We start from the raw sequence: 17,243 nt of genomic DNA on the forward strand, positions 1-17,243 counted from the left end.
GCACCCACCAGTCAATGTTGTTTTGATACTGAGACAAGAACGGACAATTGGTCTAGTATTGGCTCCAACATTGCTTTGGGGGGGTTTGTGCAATATGAAACATTAATGTTTGCCACTCATGTTACTTGCAATGTTTAAACAAAGAGCACGTTTCTATGGTATCAGTCACAGTATATGTTTTTGCTTAACACGTGTGCTATGACCCAAAAAATACATCATCTCCAAATACACAGTTCAGTGACCTCGAGGCCTCCATTCAACAAGAAAATTAACCTGTTGTTATAGAAGGACATGCATTTATACCCAATACATTCAGAGGTCAATTTATGAGTGCACAAACATTATAGGGTCAACAAACTGTGTCTTTATAATCCGAACAACATGTGACATATTTACAGCAAGGGCCCGTGCCAAGGCCAAATCGACTTTTACAATGTTTATTGAAGAGATAAGATATGCATAATCTCAGTTTGCGAGTAGATAAGAGGTCAAATTTTTCCATGTTAAAAATAGAATTACATGCTAGGCATGTTTGTTCCTCTTTTCGTTTGTGTATTAATCATCATCATCATCATCATCATCATCATCATCATCATCGTCATCGTCATCATTATCATCTTTGATTTGATTTGATTTGTTCATCATCATCATCATCATCATCATCGTCATCGTCGTCGTCATCGTCATCATTATCATCATCATCGTCGTCGTCGTCGTCGTCGTCGTCATCATCATCATATCATCATCACCTGACTACTAGCCACAAACCCATACCAAGGAAAATAAAATAATATCAATTATGCTGCAAGCCCTCAGAGAAAAGTAATATACAAATGTTTAAAATCATGTTTTATTACAACGTATCTAATAGTAATAGGAATTTGCACACAACCATGACAACTGCTAAATTAAGCTGAAATGAAGAAAATATAGACTATAAAAAGTCTAAAATGAAAATAAATGTTGTTATTACAGCTTGCATATCTGAAGTCAGCTGATAATACATACTAAGCAAGCTGAATATTAAGCATGTTTTCATACTTAAAGGCTTATCACCAAGCCCTAGTATTTCATATTTATAGCAGAAGACAACATTGACCAAACACATTGTAAAATATTATTTCGATCAACAAAAATCTGAAATCTATTCTGTAGAAGTAAATACTAAGGAAAAATAAAATATCGGGATAAAAAAAGGAGCATGTAGGATTCGAACTGGTGCGGTCAACTTTTCCCGTTTAATTGGTACGCGCTCTACCAATTGAGCTATTTAATGTTACTTGATTTGTTTGGGATAATTTAGACCATATCAATGTACGAGTTTTACGGTATGCAGACACAATAAAGATTTTAGCAATACTATGTCTCTATACTGTTTACTCGGCTTGCATACCGTGCATTTTTCTATTTATGTCAAGTTTTGGAATCTAATTTGTGAAGAACAGGTCTGAATACCGTGGTTCTCTATTCAATAAGCCAATTATTATTGCATAAAACAAGTGGATTAGTTTTAAACACTTTTTATTCGTTTATAATGAATCTATAGTACAAAGGTGCACGTAAAATTACAACACCTCAATAGCTCAGTGGATAAGGAGACTGACAGTTTAGGGAAGGGCGTGGGTTCAATTCCCGGCATTTTTTTCCATTTTTCCAAGTATAACGCTAACGGTCGACACAATCAGTTTAAAAAGAAATCAATGTAATTTTCTTTCTTTAAATTTTGTCGACCGTGGGGACGTTAATAAATCAAAATTCCAATTTTATTTTTACAACCCTAAATACATTGCCAACAAATATATTCGGAGTAAACCGATGAAATTATGTCTGTTTGATACGTTTCAGTTGAGTTTTCTATCACGCCGCCACGGACCATACGTACATTGAATAACTTAATATACATTATAAATCGATTAAATTTTCAGAGAGGTTCTCGTGTTGCAGCGGTAGAGGCTGTGACTTGTGAACTAAAGGTTATAATGATAGCCATGAGTTCGAATCTTCTGTAGCGCTATCTTTTAATAATATTACTTTTCCTATCCTCTTCTGTACGATATGTTTAAAAGCTTTTTTACCTCAACTTCTTTCTTTCTTTCTTTCTTTCTTTCTTTCCATCTTTCTTTCTTTCTTTCTTTCTGAGATTTAAAATACCTCAATTGGTAGAGGCGTACCAATTCAACGGAAAAGTTAACCGAACGGGTTCGAATACTACATGCTACCTTTTTTTATTTTGATCCCGATATTTTATTTTTCCTTAGTATTTACTTCTACAGAATAAATTTCAGATTTTTGTTGATCGAAATAATATTTTACAATGTGTTTGGTCAATGATGTCTTCTGCTATAATTATGAAATACTAGGGCTTGGTGATAAGCCTTTTGATAAGTATGATAACATGCTTAATATTCAGCTAGCTTAGTATGTATTATCAGCTGACTTCAGATATGCAAACTGTAATAACAACATTTATTTTCATTTTAGACTTTTTTATAGTCTATATTTTCTTCATTTCAGCTTAATTTAGCAGTTGTCATGGTTGTGTGCAAATTCCTATTACTATCAGATACGTTGTAATAAAACATGATTTTAAACATTTGTATATTACTTTTCTCTGAGGGCTTGCAGCAAAATTGATATTTTATTTTCCTTGGTATGGGTTTGTGGCTAGTAGTCAGGTAATGATGATGATATGATGATGATGACGACGACGACGACGACGACGATGATGATGATAATGATGACGATGACGATGATGATGATGATGATGATGATGATGATGATGATGATGATGATGATGATGATGATGGATAATACAACTGATGTCAGATGATTATTAGAGTCGTGATGGTGACGATGATGGCAGTGATGAGGATTTAATTTTGTATGAAATTCTCACCCCCCTCCCGCACCCACCAGTCAATGTTGTTTTGATACTGAGACAAGAACGGACAATTGGTCTAGTATTGGCTCCAACATTGCTTTGGGGGGGTTTGCAAGCAATATGAAACATTAATGTTTGCCACTCATGTTACTTGCAATGTTTAAACAAAGAGCACGTTTCTATGGTATCAGTCACAGTATATGTTTTTGCTTAACACGTGTGCTATGACCCAAAAATACATCATCTCCAAATACACAGTTCAGTGACCTCGAGGCCTCCATTCAACAAGAAAATTAACCTGTTGTTATAGAAGGACATGCATTTATACCCAATACATTCAGAGGTCAATTTATGAGTGCACAAACATTATAGGGTCAACAAACTGTGTCTTTATAATCCGAACAACATGTGACATATTTACAGCAAGGGCCCGTGCCAAGGCCAAATCGACTTTTACAATGTTTATTGAAGAGATAAGATATGCATAATCTCAGTTTGCGAGTAGATAAGAGGTCAAATTTTTCCATGTTTAAAATAGAATTACATGCTAGGCATGTTTGTTCCTCTTTTTCGTTTGTGTATTAATCATCATCATCATCATCATCATCATCATCATCATCGTCATCGTCATCATTATCATCTTTGATTTGATTTGATTTGTTCATCATCATCATCATCATCATCATCATCATCATCATCATCATCGTCATCGTCGTCGTCATCGTCATCATTATCATCATCATCGTCGTCGTCGTCGTCGTCGTCGTCATCATCATCATCATATCATCATCACCTGACTACTAGCCACAAACCCATACCAAGGAAAATAAAATAATATCAATTATGCTGCAAGCCCTCAGAGAAAAGTAATATACAAATGTTTAAAATCATGTTTTATTACAACGTATCTAATAGTAATAGGAATTTGCACACAACCATGACAACTGCTAAATTAAGCTGAAATGAAGAAAATATAGACTATAAAAAGTCTAAAATGAAAATAAATGTTGTTATAATGTGGCAAGTCCTTAGTTCAAAAAACCTCATTCAAGCTCTGATTAGTTACTCAACACTTTTTTATTTGGAGGCATGGTTGTTATACTAAATAGTTTTTACCTCGCCCATGTCATGAAGGTATGCAGCAGCAGTTCCAATGGTGTCCTCTTCAATCAAATTTTCGATATCTCTGACTTGTTTTCCTGCGATCTCCTTTACTCTCTCACAGAAAAACGACCATGGTAGAACAGGGTAACTAGGCATGTACCAACGACGGCTTTGATCCAATATGTTTTGGCAGATCAGTGGAAGCATTCGGGTTCCCTGTGGGTGATGGAAAATGTCGAAAAAAAGAAAAGTATGCAGCGTAATGAAGGAAAAAATGCATTTTAACGCCATTATATTAACTTTTGAACCAACTGACACCTTGACAAATCTGATATATTTAGCTGTTGTTAAGTGTTAAGTTGCTGTGGTCTATTAATCAGAGAGACATGTTCAGATGCCTGATTCTTAAACCCAGGCTTAAACCTACCAAGATATCAACTGCCATCTGCTTGAGAATGTCCTTTAGTATTTCATAACCTTGTTCAGTAGCGTTGCAAGCGTTGACAGTGATCACAGAGTCAACAATGTCAAGTGATTCCTGAAAGAGTCGTCTCATCTTGGATTGGTTCAGTTGGGCCACCCGGTGTCCTAGAGAATAATCAAAACATAGAACATAATTCCAAGTTGGCAATTCGACAAATGTATGCGACTTCAATTAATTTACACTCCGCTCGAAATCACACTCAGCGGGGATAACTTACATTTTCCTTTATTATTTTGTGGTGAATTCGATTACGGCTCCTTATTATGTTTATTGGATTAAAGTACCATGCCTGTGTACTTTGGGTGGGAAAATAGGTTCTGTGTGAGATATGTCGCACAAGTAGTCTATTTATAGCCACTGAAGTGTAAATGAGCTCTCATACTTCATTACAATATCGGCCTAACCTTTTAAAGACGTAACCACCCTTGTACTGCACACCGACATCGCCCGGTTAATAATTACATTATACAACCAGAGACACTGAAATGAATACACGGGATCGATACACGTAAAGTGCTATGCACGATTGATATTCAGACGATAAATCTTTGGATACCGGGGTGGAAAATGATGAATATCTCCCGTAAATGATTTCGTATAAAGAAACCAGGTGTGGTTCCTTGCACTTGAATATATATTTTGAACAAATATGATAGTCGTTAGTTTGCGTCTTGAGAAAGTAGCTTGCGTCTTGAGCTGAAAAAGTGACCAAAATTCAAGATTTTAAATAGCGCAGCGTAGACCTCGTGGAGGTAGTCTCGGGCCAGACTGTATGTGGCTGTACAGGATCGACGAGTGTCAGACCGACTGACACAAACTGGCTGTGTAGGCGACTATCGTAGAGGCAGTCTATAAGCAGATGACAATGGCGAATGTATGCTCGCTGACCGTACAGAGGTCAGTCACAGGCTAATGTCATTAGCCTTAGTCGGATGTCCTTCAGCCCACTATGCATTTAAAAACTATTAAACAGGTGGGGACACAATGGCCATCCGTGGCTGTGGATTCAACCTACCATGGCATTTTCTGCCATGAAGATATCGGGGCGATGACACTGTGTACTGTACACCCATTCTAATTAGCATCTCCTGTAATTTTCACGATATCTGCGCACGAGGCAAACAAAATTACTGCAAGGGCTCTTACCACCAAATAACCATTTTGCACCGACGCATTGTCCTCGATACAATCTCCTTACACCTACCTGTTTTTTGTCTTTAACCTGGTCCATATGAGACGCAACTATGATAACTTTCGGTTTGGTCGGTTGTGTTGCCGAATGTCCAGATTTCAAAAAGCATAGCCAGTAATGGAGCTTGATAGGTTTAACCAGGGTGACACATGACACATGATTATTAGATTTTACGAAAATATTACTTAAAATTTAATCTTTATTAAGTCAATTTAAATTTATAGGATTAGCATATTCGTTACTTTTAGATTTGAATATTTGAGATTTTGATATCACTTTTAGATGCACTCGTTGCAAGATTTTTTGTTAACATCAGTTTCAGGATTTTCAAAAGTCACTGCATTTTTATTTTACATTTGTGTGACACTTACATCTTGCATATGTAGTTTCCTGATGAGATTGTACATGACGATAAATATGGAATTCTCTGCACCGAGAAACATGGCGTGTGATATATGGTATTCCACGTGGCCAGCAAGGTCCCAAATTCTAAAGATTCCAACATCCTTGATTGTGGTTTTACTGATATCAATTCCTGCGGTTGGATTGTATGGACGCTCTTTGAAATTGTTGCCAGATTCGTTTTCTTGGAGGTCCTAAAAAGAATAAACACTTGTGCTATAATGTTCAAGGTGCAGTAATACTCAAATTTGAGGAATTAACTTTTACAATATGCTCGTTTGAAATGCCAAATCCGTCGGTCAGAATAGCAACAGGTATCAAACACGGATCTTTGCAGTATATGGGCATTACACACATGATCATTAATAATGGCGCCTGTATAGATAACAAAACATTTTATGAGCCCATACTTGTGTGAGGGAGTTCTTTAAAGTTGTCTTTCCAGCAGAAGGTGCTCCACAAATGAACAATTTGACAGTCTGGACTGGAGTGGAACCGGTTTGCATCAAGTTATTGTATTTCGCTCTCTGCAAAAAAAAAAAAAAAAAAAAAAAAAAGAGTAACAAAACAAACCAGAATGGGATTAAATGTACACATTTTTTCGGCAAGTAACATATGCATCTCGGCCATTAATAAAAATGGTATTTTAAGCGTGGATCCATGGGGGTGGCAAAGAAAGAGAGAAGGAGAAAGAGGGGTGGCAAAGAAAGAGAAAGGAATAAAGAGAAAGAGAGAGGAAGAGAGAGAGAGAGTTTGGAGAGAGGTGGATTTAGAGAGACAGAGGGAGACAGGAAGGATGAACAGTGGCAAAGCTAGTGGTTGTGGCACCCAGAGCCAAGGATACATAATGCCCCACCCCCATTCTTGAAACAATTTTGCGAAAATTTGCACAAATGCCACTAGTTAATATAATGAAATTGATCTTTCAAATGACTACTTAAAGCGCGGGAAAATTTTGATTTGTATTGTTTGGAGAGGTGCAAAATCGATGCTCAATTCGGCCCCCCCCCCCCCAGGTGGCGCCCAGGTCATGTGTCCAACCACCCCACCCACCCCCGTCGCTACGCAACTGAGGATGAAAGTGTATAGTTTAACATATCTAGGACGTACCGTTCTTGAGTCAGTGGCGTAGCTGCGGGGGGGGGGCAGGGGCCGATTGCCCCCCTGGCAAAAATTACCTATTTGGGCCCCCGCCCCTAGCGCTATTTGGGCTTCCGCCCCCTAGCGCAAGGAAAAAAGAGGAAAAAGGAGAGGGGGAGAGAGGGAGAGGAGGGGAAAAGAGAGGGAGAGGAAGGGAAAAGAGATGGGGAATCCATACGATATGCAATAGGCCTATCATACGGTTATTATCAATAAACCTGGCAAAAATTGTCTATTTGGGCCCCGCCCCCTAGTGCAGGGAAAAAAGAGAAACGAGGGAGAGAGAGGAAAAGATGGGGGAGAGAAGGGATAGAGAAAGAGGGAATCCATAGGCCTGCGATATGTAGTGCCATACGATTATTATCAATATACTCGACAATATACTTGACTTCTTGAAGACAAAGAAATAGAAATCTTTTGAAATGCTAATTGCACAAAAGCACCTATAGGAGCAGTATATTGACTGAAACAGATAAAACAATAAAATGGCCAACCCTAAAAGAAAAGTCGAAAAAGGTGGTCAAGAAGGCTGTGTCCGACATGTTTCTTGTATTGCATGCCCGAACTGAAATTTATCAGTATCGACACAAAATTTGCCGATTTATTCATTTACCATCGAGCTATTTCAAACTTAGGGCCGGATTTACCATTAGACCAGATGGGTACTGGTCCAGGCCCCTAAAATAGCCTCAGGTATTTTCACAAAACACCGAAATCTGGTAACATTGCAAACTGGCACTGGCCTTTACGTAAAATTTACCTTCATTTTTGCCTTAAATTGTTTGAAATTGGAAATTTTTAGCGCGCTTCGCAAGAATTAGCAAGAGATTAGCAAGAATTATGGCCAAAATTCATTTTTATTTTTATTTATGGGGGTGCGTCGCACCACATGCACCTACCCCCATTTTTGTTTGGTGGATTTGGGCCCCCGCCTCATACAGGCTTGCCTCCCCCCCATGGAAAAAATCCCAGCTACGCCACTGTCTTGAGTTATAGCCGATAAGGTCAAAGGTCACATTTTGGCTCAATGGGGTAAAAAACATCAAAGTGCTCCGATTTTGTCAAAGAGGTGTCAAAATGTTCATTTTGATAAATCGATTCAAATAAGGATAGGATTCCCGGGATAGGATTGCACCATCTTGGATGTTTCGTTACCTAGGTAACATAGCAAAATAGGTCAAGGTCAATAGGCCTCAATTGTACTTGACCTATTTTCTGAATCCTTGTGACTAGTGGAATACATTGGAATGTTTTTTAGCACAATTTGAGCAACTTTGAAATTTGACCCTGTGTAAAATTCGATGACCCTATATTCCCCCAACCCACCCTAAGATGCGCGTCTACCTGAACTTTTCTGTTCATACACATGATAAGGACTCAAGAAAACATTGTGACATTAATGCCCTTTCCAGGTGGCACCTAGCTCAATCTGAAGCCGGTCTATGAGTGGGATGGAGGCGGGGTAATACCCTGTATCTTTCCGATGTATCCTAGTATTTGCCATTTACACGTATTCCGGTTTCACACAAACTACCACGGAAATGCTCAAGTGTACACCTGGTCTTGGTTCAAAAGTTGCGTTTTCCCTTTATTATGCCTGGGTTTATACGCAACTCTGTCCATTCAATTTGTTATTTGATAATGGTATTAAAATAAAATTGAATTACCTGCATAGCTTTGTGAAAAGCGTCTTCCTGTATGGCTTTGTAAACTGAGTCAAAGGTATTGTCAGTATTTGGAAGCATGAACATCGGTTTTTTGCCTTTCTGGATTAAGGAAAACATGTTTCAACGTTAGCACAACATTCAAATCTATAAATCTTTGTCAATCCCAAATTTTTTCGCATCCTCTTTTCTGTAAGAGTATGATTATGAAACTTATACCAACAATGCAGAGTAACATGTAGGTCTCAAACCATTGAAATTAGTTATCAATTCTTAATAGCTCTTGCAAGTCACTTAAACAAGAAAGTCGTAACGATGATAAACATAACCATGATAAAGTAATACTTATTTGTATTTAGCAATTATCTTTTTATTTCATTTCATATAAAATTTCTTTTAAGAAACCTTTGAAAGTTATTTGATATCAGCAGAACATTCCTCGTATTCAGAATGCAGTTTGATGTGTCTGATGTGTCTGATCTGCTCTCAGGTCTCACAAAAAATACTGTGCAAACATCGTCATCCGATCGCTTAAATGTAGTTTAAATGTAGTAACCAGATAAATCTCTAGTTAACCTTCTCCCTATCCCTAGTGCTCAAAGTTTGTTCACAGGAGAGGGCAGCAACCATGGCAATAGGAGAGAAGAGATGACTTTCTTTTTGTAATACCGATTTTTGAGGTGCACAACAAGCTCAGTTGAGCAATGTTGAAGACAACATCTGAAGAGCATAGAGGTTATCCACTTTACTCATGTGTGACTTCTAACAAAAGGCGCTGGTTCCCGTAGTATTCCTCATTCAAACCAATTCAATGCACGACCTCGTTGTTAGTTACCTGCATGACTTTGGCGGGCTATTTTGAAACATTCATAGTTGCACATGTATGTACTTCTTTTAAAAGTTCTAAACAAGTTATAGCAGTCGCTGATAGGATATGCAGCTTATAGAACACGGATAACCTCTATTATACGCCTGAGGCTCAGAGCTTGGCTGTAAGAGTTGTTCTTGCAGATATGTGGTTGAACAAGATATATTTATATCCGCCCTCAACAGCCCCATCAAATATACCTCTGAGCACTCCAAAGATCACATCACTTTTCCTGATGTGTCTGTCTCCAAACACCCTGATGGTTCTATCGACTCTAAACCTGCACTATAAACCCACATATATGCATCAATATCTGCTCACCTCTAGCTGCCACCAACCATACTTTATATAATTAAAGACACAGATAAAAAGAATTTATCGCGTCTGACGTCATCTGTCAATCAAATTCGAGCACGGTTTGTTTACAAGTGTCGTGATGATGACTTGCTGAACGCGGATTTATAACCGGGCGCCTTATTGTTAATTTTGCACCTTTCGACATGCAAACCATTTCAAAAGTTAGGTCTTTATAGTAGGAAACTTTCTTTGGCGAAGGCACCATGTCCACAATGCCTAGAAAAGCTGCTTTTTGCCTTGTAAAAGTACGGACTTTTTCGCCATTTGCTGCTATTCCTTTTCTCCGATCAGCACCAGATAGATCGGTCTTCCTTTTACGCGCTGATTAACCTGTGTTAACCAATCAAGGATCGTAATTGACAGTGACATCAGACGCGATAAATTCTTTTTACCTCTGTCTTTAATTATAACTTGTATTGTATCTCACATGAGATCTAGGCCACCATTTTGACTCGCTGCTTCTGTTTGCAACTTATTTGTTGTTTTCCTTTGGATAAATAGTGTTAACGTTGTAACTTTGATATCTCAAAATCAATTGATGTATTTTACTTTCAATCTCTCTGATAGCTGAACTCCTCAACAAAAGTTTGGAAAGTTTTTTCAAGCATCTGTATCTCAAATTATTTGTGACATATTCATATCGTGTTTCATATCAATGGATAGCTACAATACTCAATGACGCCCCATTTGAAACAATAACATTTTTCACGGCTGAGTACACGCCTTGTGAATATAGTCTCAAAAAGAATTTGCCAAATTGGTCATTATTCTGTGCAGCAAGCTGCAATCCCATAGAGTCAAAATGGCCTGCCATCAGGCCAGACCCGGGGACCAGACCTCAACCCAATTGAACACTTGTGGGACCAGCTTGATCATGTTGATCGTGCTGTGCGTGCCAGAGAAGCCCATATGCAACCGTATTGAATGATCTGCGACGAATCCTTGTTGAAGAATGTAATGCCATCACATAGTAACGTGTAATCAGGTCGGTGAGCAGCATGAGGAGAAGGTGCCTGACTATTGTGGCTGCCTATGGTTTTTCCACCCGCTAATGAGGTTACTGGCTAGCGTTGTTTGAGCACAGAATAATGGTCAATTTGGCAAATTCTGTTTGAGACCCCACTACATTCACAAGGCGTGTACTCAGCCGTGAAAAATGTTATTGTTTCAAATGGGGTGTCATTGTAAAGGGGAGTGTTGTAGCTATCCATTGATATGTAACACGATATGAATATGTCACAAATAATTGGAGATACAGATGCTTGAAAAAACTTTCCAAACTTTTGTTGAGGAGTTTAGTAAGGCATTCACTCGGTCGGACATCCGGGAACATTTTCCCCTTCGTCCCCTTTGCACAAGCGCGCGCATAGCAACCAGCTCGAGGAAGGGGAACTGCACATGCGCTGCACATGCGTACACTGGTTTTACAGGGCTATTTCCCCTTTGTGACGTCAGCCCGACCAAGAGAATCTGCTGATAACAGTGGGCAGTAAATCACAACGCTAACACATATATACTTATAGACCTCTCTTTTATTGTCTCTTTTATATGATGATTTAGACATACCCGATTCTGTGCTGATACATTAGCGCCATTTTCAATCAGGCAGATGCATAAGTCAAAAGCCTTTCTACGTCTTGCTGCAAGGTGAAGTGCCGTATCTCCATGCTGGTGGTAGATGGCAAAGTATTATAGTGACATTATATGATTGAAAGTTCAAAATGAGAAGGAAGTTTTTTTGACATGCTGTATCACGTTTGGTTTAAATTCATATCTGTAAACCCAGCCTCCATTTTTTGATGGATGTTATTTTCCTATTTTACTCGCGTTCGCAATTTAAAAGGAGAGGAACTCTTTTGTATAATATTAGTGGGGCACAAGCGCCAGGTTGCGCAATTTGTTAACGCGACGTGAAGATACGCTACGACGACGCTTATTATGCAAATGTGACCACTTTTAACTTCAACGGGGATTATTGTCATGTTCAGTTTCTTGGTGTTTACGATTTGGGTAAATAATAACTCAGTAATTACAGCAGCTATAATACGAGTTGGTATTATGCTCATCGTAAAAAAAGATCGGATCCAGGAATGCTTTTCTCATTTTTGGTTATTTCCGATTTTAAGCATCATTATGTGCAGATGGGCGTATGTGATTTTTAAACAGTTCATTTGTAATCTTTAGAATTGAAAAAACCTCTGTTACTGCATTCAGTTAGTCGTTACTGGTTTAAAATAATCATAATTTTGATTTAAAGTTAGGTTATCTATGCAACGTTGCAATATAAAGATCCATAAATAAAACTAACCTCGTCAACTGCATTTACATCGGCATTGTACTTCAAAAGTATCTCACAAGTACCAATGTGACCATTGCCAGCTGCCCCATGGAGAGCAGTCGAGCCATCCTGATGATAGGAGAAGAGAACCAATCCATTACCAAGTTATTACTTAGTCATATTGCATTATTGCACGTATTGCAGTAATTGTTGCATTGTAAGACAATGCGAGATACAATTAATATATGCGAGGATCGGAATAAACGATGTAATCCCGAGAGATTATATTTCAGAATAGGGATATGTTTGCACGTTTGTACATAAAATAACCCTGAATAAAACTAACCTGTCCTGGAGCATTCACAGCTGCTTTGTTCTTCAACAGAATCTCACATGTTTCAGTGTGACCATTGTCAGCTGCCATATGGAGAGCGGTATATCCAACCTAGTGAAAGGATAAATAAAACCCATTTTCATTTAGTAATTAATTAGTCATTACTATAAGAAAGACGGTTCATATTTTTACTTATAAAATATTAATGCACTAAAAAGGCTACCAATGCTTTCCAATTAAATAACCATGAATCAAACTAACCTTTCCAACCGAATTCACATCGGTATTGTACTTCAATAACATCCCACATGTACCAGTGTGACCATCGTAAGCTGCCAAATGAAGAGCAGTAAACCCATTCTGGTGGTAGGATGTGAGAATTGTAACGTGGTTACATTAAGTTATTAATTAGTCATTGTTAGGCCAAATAAGTTTCTGTTTGGCCTTGGTTTGGAAAAAGGTCGGTCGGTCGAATACCTTTTTTTCTTTCTTTTTAGGAAAACCAAAAAGAGCAAGTTAAGGGACCGTTCACAAGCACTTGTTAGGGGGGCCTAATGCAAAAGAAATCATTTCGAAAAATTCCCCCCCCCCCTTTTCAGATCTCAAAAAATAGATATAAAAATTATGGGTCAACCCCATAGAAAAGCATGTAAACTCAATTTTCTCGGGTAAATTTGTAGTCAATTTTTTCAGGCCCCTCCCCTTAGGAGGGTCAACACTTTAAGGGACCCTTTTGCATCAACCCCCCCAACAAGTGTTTGTGAACGGTCCCTAAATATCAGTATTATATACCCACAACTTAACCAAATTGTATAGTTTTGCACATGAATAGTCTGGTGAATTCAGAATACAGGCTTTGAATAGTACACCAACCAAAGCTTGTCATCAAATTGTACGAGATAATGTCAGAAGGTAAGTTTTGATGTGATACCACTATTTTGAAATATGAAGTCTTCATCTGAGAGTAAATTATTTATTTTACATAAATTGGTTGATTCGAGGTTGAAATAATACACAAATACCCCATTTTCTCTATGATAATGGGAAAAATTATTTCAAGAAAAAAAATAAAAAGGCAGTAAATTATAAAGACGATCTATATTTTTGCTTGTAGTTTATAGTATACACAAACAAGCAAGGTTAATGCAAGTTTGAAACATTAACCTCCATGAATAAAACTAACCTTTGTAACCATTGCATTCACATTGGCATTGTACTTCAATAGAATCTCACATGTACCAATGTGACCACTGCGAGCTGCCATGTGGAGAGCAGTCCATCCATCCTGATGATAGGAGAAATGCGAACCGTTATATTTAGTATTTGGTTAGTCCTTTTATACTTAGTTAATGCTGATTGAAAAGACGAATTCATAATCGTGCATATCGATAGTAATACTGTAGTGATTTCAAGAACATAATACGATTATTCATACAAGTTTGTAACACGAATAAAACTAACCTCTCTAACAGCATTCACATTGGCATTGTACTTTAATAGAATACCACATATATCACTGTAATCAGAGCGAGCCGCCAATTGGAGAGCAGTCCAGTTATCCTGATGATATGAAAAATGAAAACCGTAACATTTAGTAATTAGTTATTCCTGATTGAAAAGACGATTCATAATCTTGTATATCAATTCTAACAGTGATTCACAAGAACATAGCTTGGTTATCTATACTAGTTTATAACAATAGGATTCATGAATAAAACTAAACATTCTGATGGTAGAAGAGATAAGAACCGTTACTTTACGTCGAGTTATTAGCTAATAAAAAACGATTCGTAATTTTGTATAAAAATTCTAATAGTGATTCAAAAGAACATAGTTAGGTTATCCATACTATAACAATAAATATCAATGAATAAATCTAACCTTCCCAACTGCATGTACATCGGCATTGTTCTCCAAAAGAATCTCACATGTAGCAGTATGACCTTCTTGAGCTGCCGCATGGAGAGCTGTAAATCCTTCCTGATTATAGGAGAGACCGTTAAATTTAGTAATTAACCGTTGCTAATTGAAAAGACGATTCATAATCATGTATATAAATTCTTATACGGATTCCCGAGAACATACCAGACACTATGCAGTTTTGTTGATCATTAATACTTAATTCCGTTACTTATTTCGAACAATAGTCGAGGTCCAATGCTCTTTAACCTTTTCCCATTGCTCCGTATTATTGACCCTATTATAGTTTGTAACAATAATATGCATGCATATAATTCTGATGATAGGAAACATAGGAACCGTTGCACTGAGTAATTAGTCATTGCTGATTACTAACAACACGATTCATAATTCAAATTTATAGCTTAAATCGACCGTTGAAGTATGCTTTTTTACAATATTTTTACAGAAAATATCTAGGAAGCCTAAAACAATAATTTTATAGTAAAAACAATGAATGATGACCTTTATTAATTAAATTTGAGTACATAAATTAATTAATCGCTTTAACTAATAGGCAAACCTCACACAAAATAATTAACAACTCACAACAAGTTTACATGATATTTTATGTTTAACAAATATCAAAAACAAGATTCGTGATCAAAGGTAAAATGAAGTGTGCAACAAAGAAAATTACAAGGTTGCTGAATTCATCACACATGCACAAGGACACATTTCCTGATTGCTAACAGGAAGTTTGCCCGGTTTGATAATTGTAATAGTGATTAACAAGAACATAGGTTATCCATACTAGTTTGTAACAATACGATCCATGAATAGAACTAACCTCTTCAAGTGCATTCACATTGGCATTGTACTTTAATAGAATCTCACATGTGCCACCAGTGTGATTATAAGAAGCTGCCAAGTGGAGAGCAGTCCATCCATCCTTATGATAGGAGAGATAAGAACCGTTACATTGGTGAATTACTCATTGCTGATTGAAAAAAAAACCGGAATCCTAATCTTACATATCATAATTATAATAGTGATTCACAAGAACATAGTTAGGTTTTCCATACTAGTTTGTAACAATACGATCAATGAATAGAACTAACCTAGAACTAACTTTGTAACAATACGAAATCAGTTATTGCTAATTGAAAAGACGAAATTTTGCATCAATTTTAATAGTGATTCACAAAAACAAAGGTTTTCCATAATTTGTAACGATACGATCCATGAATAGAACTAACCTTTTCAGTTGCATTCACATTGGCATTGTACTTCAATAGATTCTCACATGTACCAGTGTGATCATTGCGAGCTGCCAAGTGGAGAGCAGTCCATCCATCCTGATGATAGGAGAGATAAGAACCGTTACATTGGTGAATTACTCATTGCTGATTGGAAAAAAAAACCCGGAATCCTAATCTTACATATCATAATTATAATAGTGATTCACAAGAACATAGTTAGGTTTTCCACACTAGTTTGTAACAATACGATCAATGAATAGAACTAACCTTGGAAAGTGCATTCACATTGGCATTGTACTTCAATAAAATCTCACATGTAACAGTGTGATCATGTTCAGCTGCCATGTGGAGAGCAGTCCATCCATCCTGATGATAGGAGAGATGATGAACGTTACATTTAGTGATTAGTTAGTCATTTCTGATTGAAAGACAGATTCATAATCTTGCATTATGATAATCTGCAGTCCGGGCAAATTTCCAGATTAAGAAATACATTACCAGATCAGCAAATGTCGATCCTATAATGCTTTGAGCATAGGTTTACATAATTCGAATTTATAGCTTAAAATCGAACGTTAAGGTATGTTTGTTGTTGTTTTTTTACAATATTTTTTTCAGAAAATATCTAGGAATGCTAAAATAATAATTTTATAGTAAAAACAATGAATGATGACCTTAAATTACATTTGAGAAAATAAATAAATAAATTATTTTAATTAATATACAAACCTCACAACAAATAATTAACAACTCACAACATGTTTGCATGATATACATGTTATACAAATATCCAAAACAAGATTCATGATTAAAGGTAAAATAAATTGACAAACAAAGAAAATTACAAGGTTGCCGAATTCATCACACATGCACAGGGACACATTATCTGATCAGGTAGTATTTCCAGATGTCACAGATTGTTCACATTTCCTTGATAGGAAATTTGCCCAGACTGATTGTAATAGTGATTAACAATAACAAGAGCATGGGCAGGTTTTCCATACTAGCTTGTAATGAATAGGACTATAATAAACCTTGTTAAGGGGGTACTACACCCCTGTGGTAAATTTGTGGCTATTTTTGCATTTTTTTTCCAAAAAATATTAACACAGTGGTAACAAAAGTTATGTATATTATTGGGGCATGGAATCCAATTACTACACTGAAATTTGAGTGCCTCAAGACAAGCGGTTCAGTATATATGATAGGAAATGAGATACATCCTAGCGGTACCGTATTTCTTATCATAAATACCAAACCGCTTGTCTTGGGTCACTGAAATTGCAGTGTAGTAATTGGATTCCTTGCCCCTATGATATACATAACTTTTGTTACCACTGTGTTATTAGTTTTGAGAAAAATGCAAAAATATACCTAA

At 36.9% G+C, this 17,243-nt stretch overlaps 2 protein-coding genes across 2 annotated transcripts in view; both read right to left on the minus strand.

Moving 5' to 3' along the window:
* LOC140159602 (uncharacterized) overlaps positions 1-17,243 on the minus strand; it is a 108,712-nt gene that overhangs the window by 11,878 nt on the left and 79,591 nt on the right. Inside the window, exons 7-8 of the mRNA XM_072183095.1 lie at positions 4,413-4,573; positions 3,998-4,201 (exon numbers count right to left, since the gene is read on the minus strand). Of these exons, the coding sequence (XP_072039196.1) occupies positions 3,998-4,201; positions 4,413-4,573 (365 nt within the window). The remainder of the gene's footprint in view (positions 1-3,997; positions 4,202-4,412; positions 4,574-17,243) is intronic.
* Positions 4,745-16,210, minus strand: LOC140158392 (uncharacterized). Its single transcript, XM_072181485.1, has 15 exons — positions 16,133-16,210; positions 15,863-15,961; positions 15,454-15,555; positions 14,586-14,684; positions 14,166-14,264; positions 13,888-13,989; positions 12,966-13,064; positions 12,717-12,815; positions 12,401-12,499; positions 11,659-11,760; positions 8,871-8,969; positions 6,474-6,590; positions 6,033-6,257; positions 5,674-5,784; positions 4,745-4,786 (listed from the first exon to the last, which is right to left on the minus strand). Exons 1-15 carry the CDS (start codon positions 16,208-16,210, stop codon positions 4,745-4,747), a joined length of 1,572 nt encoding a protein of 523 aa, XP_072037586.1.

Source organism: Amphiura filiformis, chromosome 8 (genome assembly GCF_039555335.1).
Source record: "Amphiura filiformis chromosome 8, Afil_fr2py, whole genome shotgun sequence".
In the NCBI taxonomy this organism is placed as follows: Eukaryota; Metazoa; Echinodermata; class Ophiuroidea; order Amphilepidida; family Amphiuridae; genus Amphiura; species Amphiura filiformis.

Bases quoted from the DNA above. Each gene is read 5' to 3' on its own strand.
- LOC140158392 (XM_072181485.1), bottom strand. From the start codon at position 16,210: ATGGCAGCTGAACATGATCACACTGTTACATGTGAGATTTTATTGAAG. The intron at 11,761-12,400 runs GTTAGTTTTATT...ATCTACCACCAG, and splicing joins ATGTAAATGCAGTTGACGAG to CATGGAGATACGGCACTTCA. The intron at 5,785-6,032 runs GTAAGTGTCACA...AAACCTATCAAG, and splicing joins GGAAACTACATATGCAAGAT to CTCCATTACTGGCTATGCTT.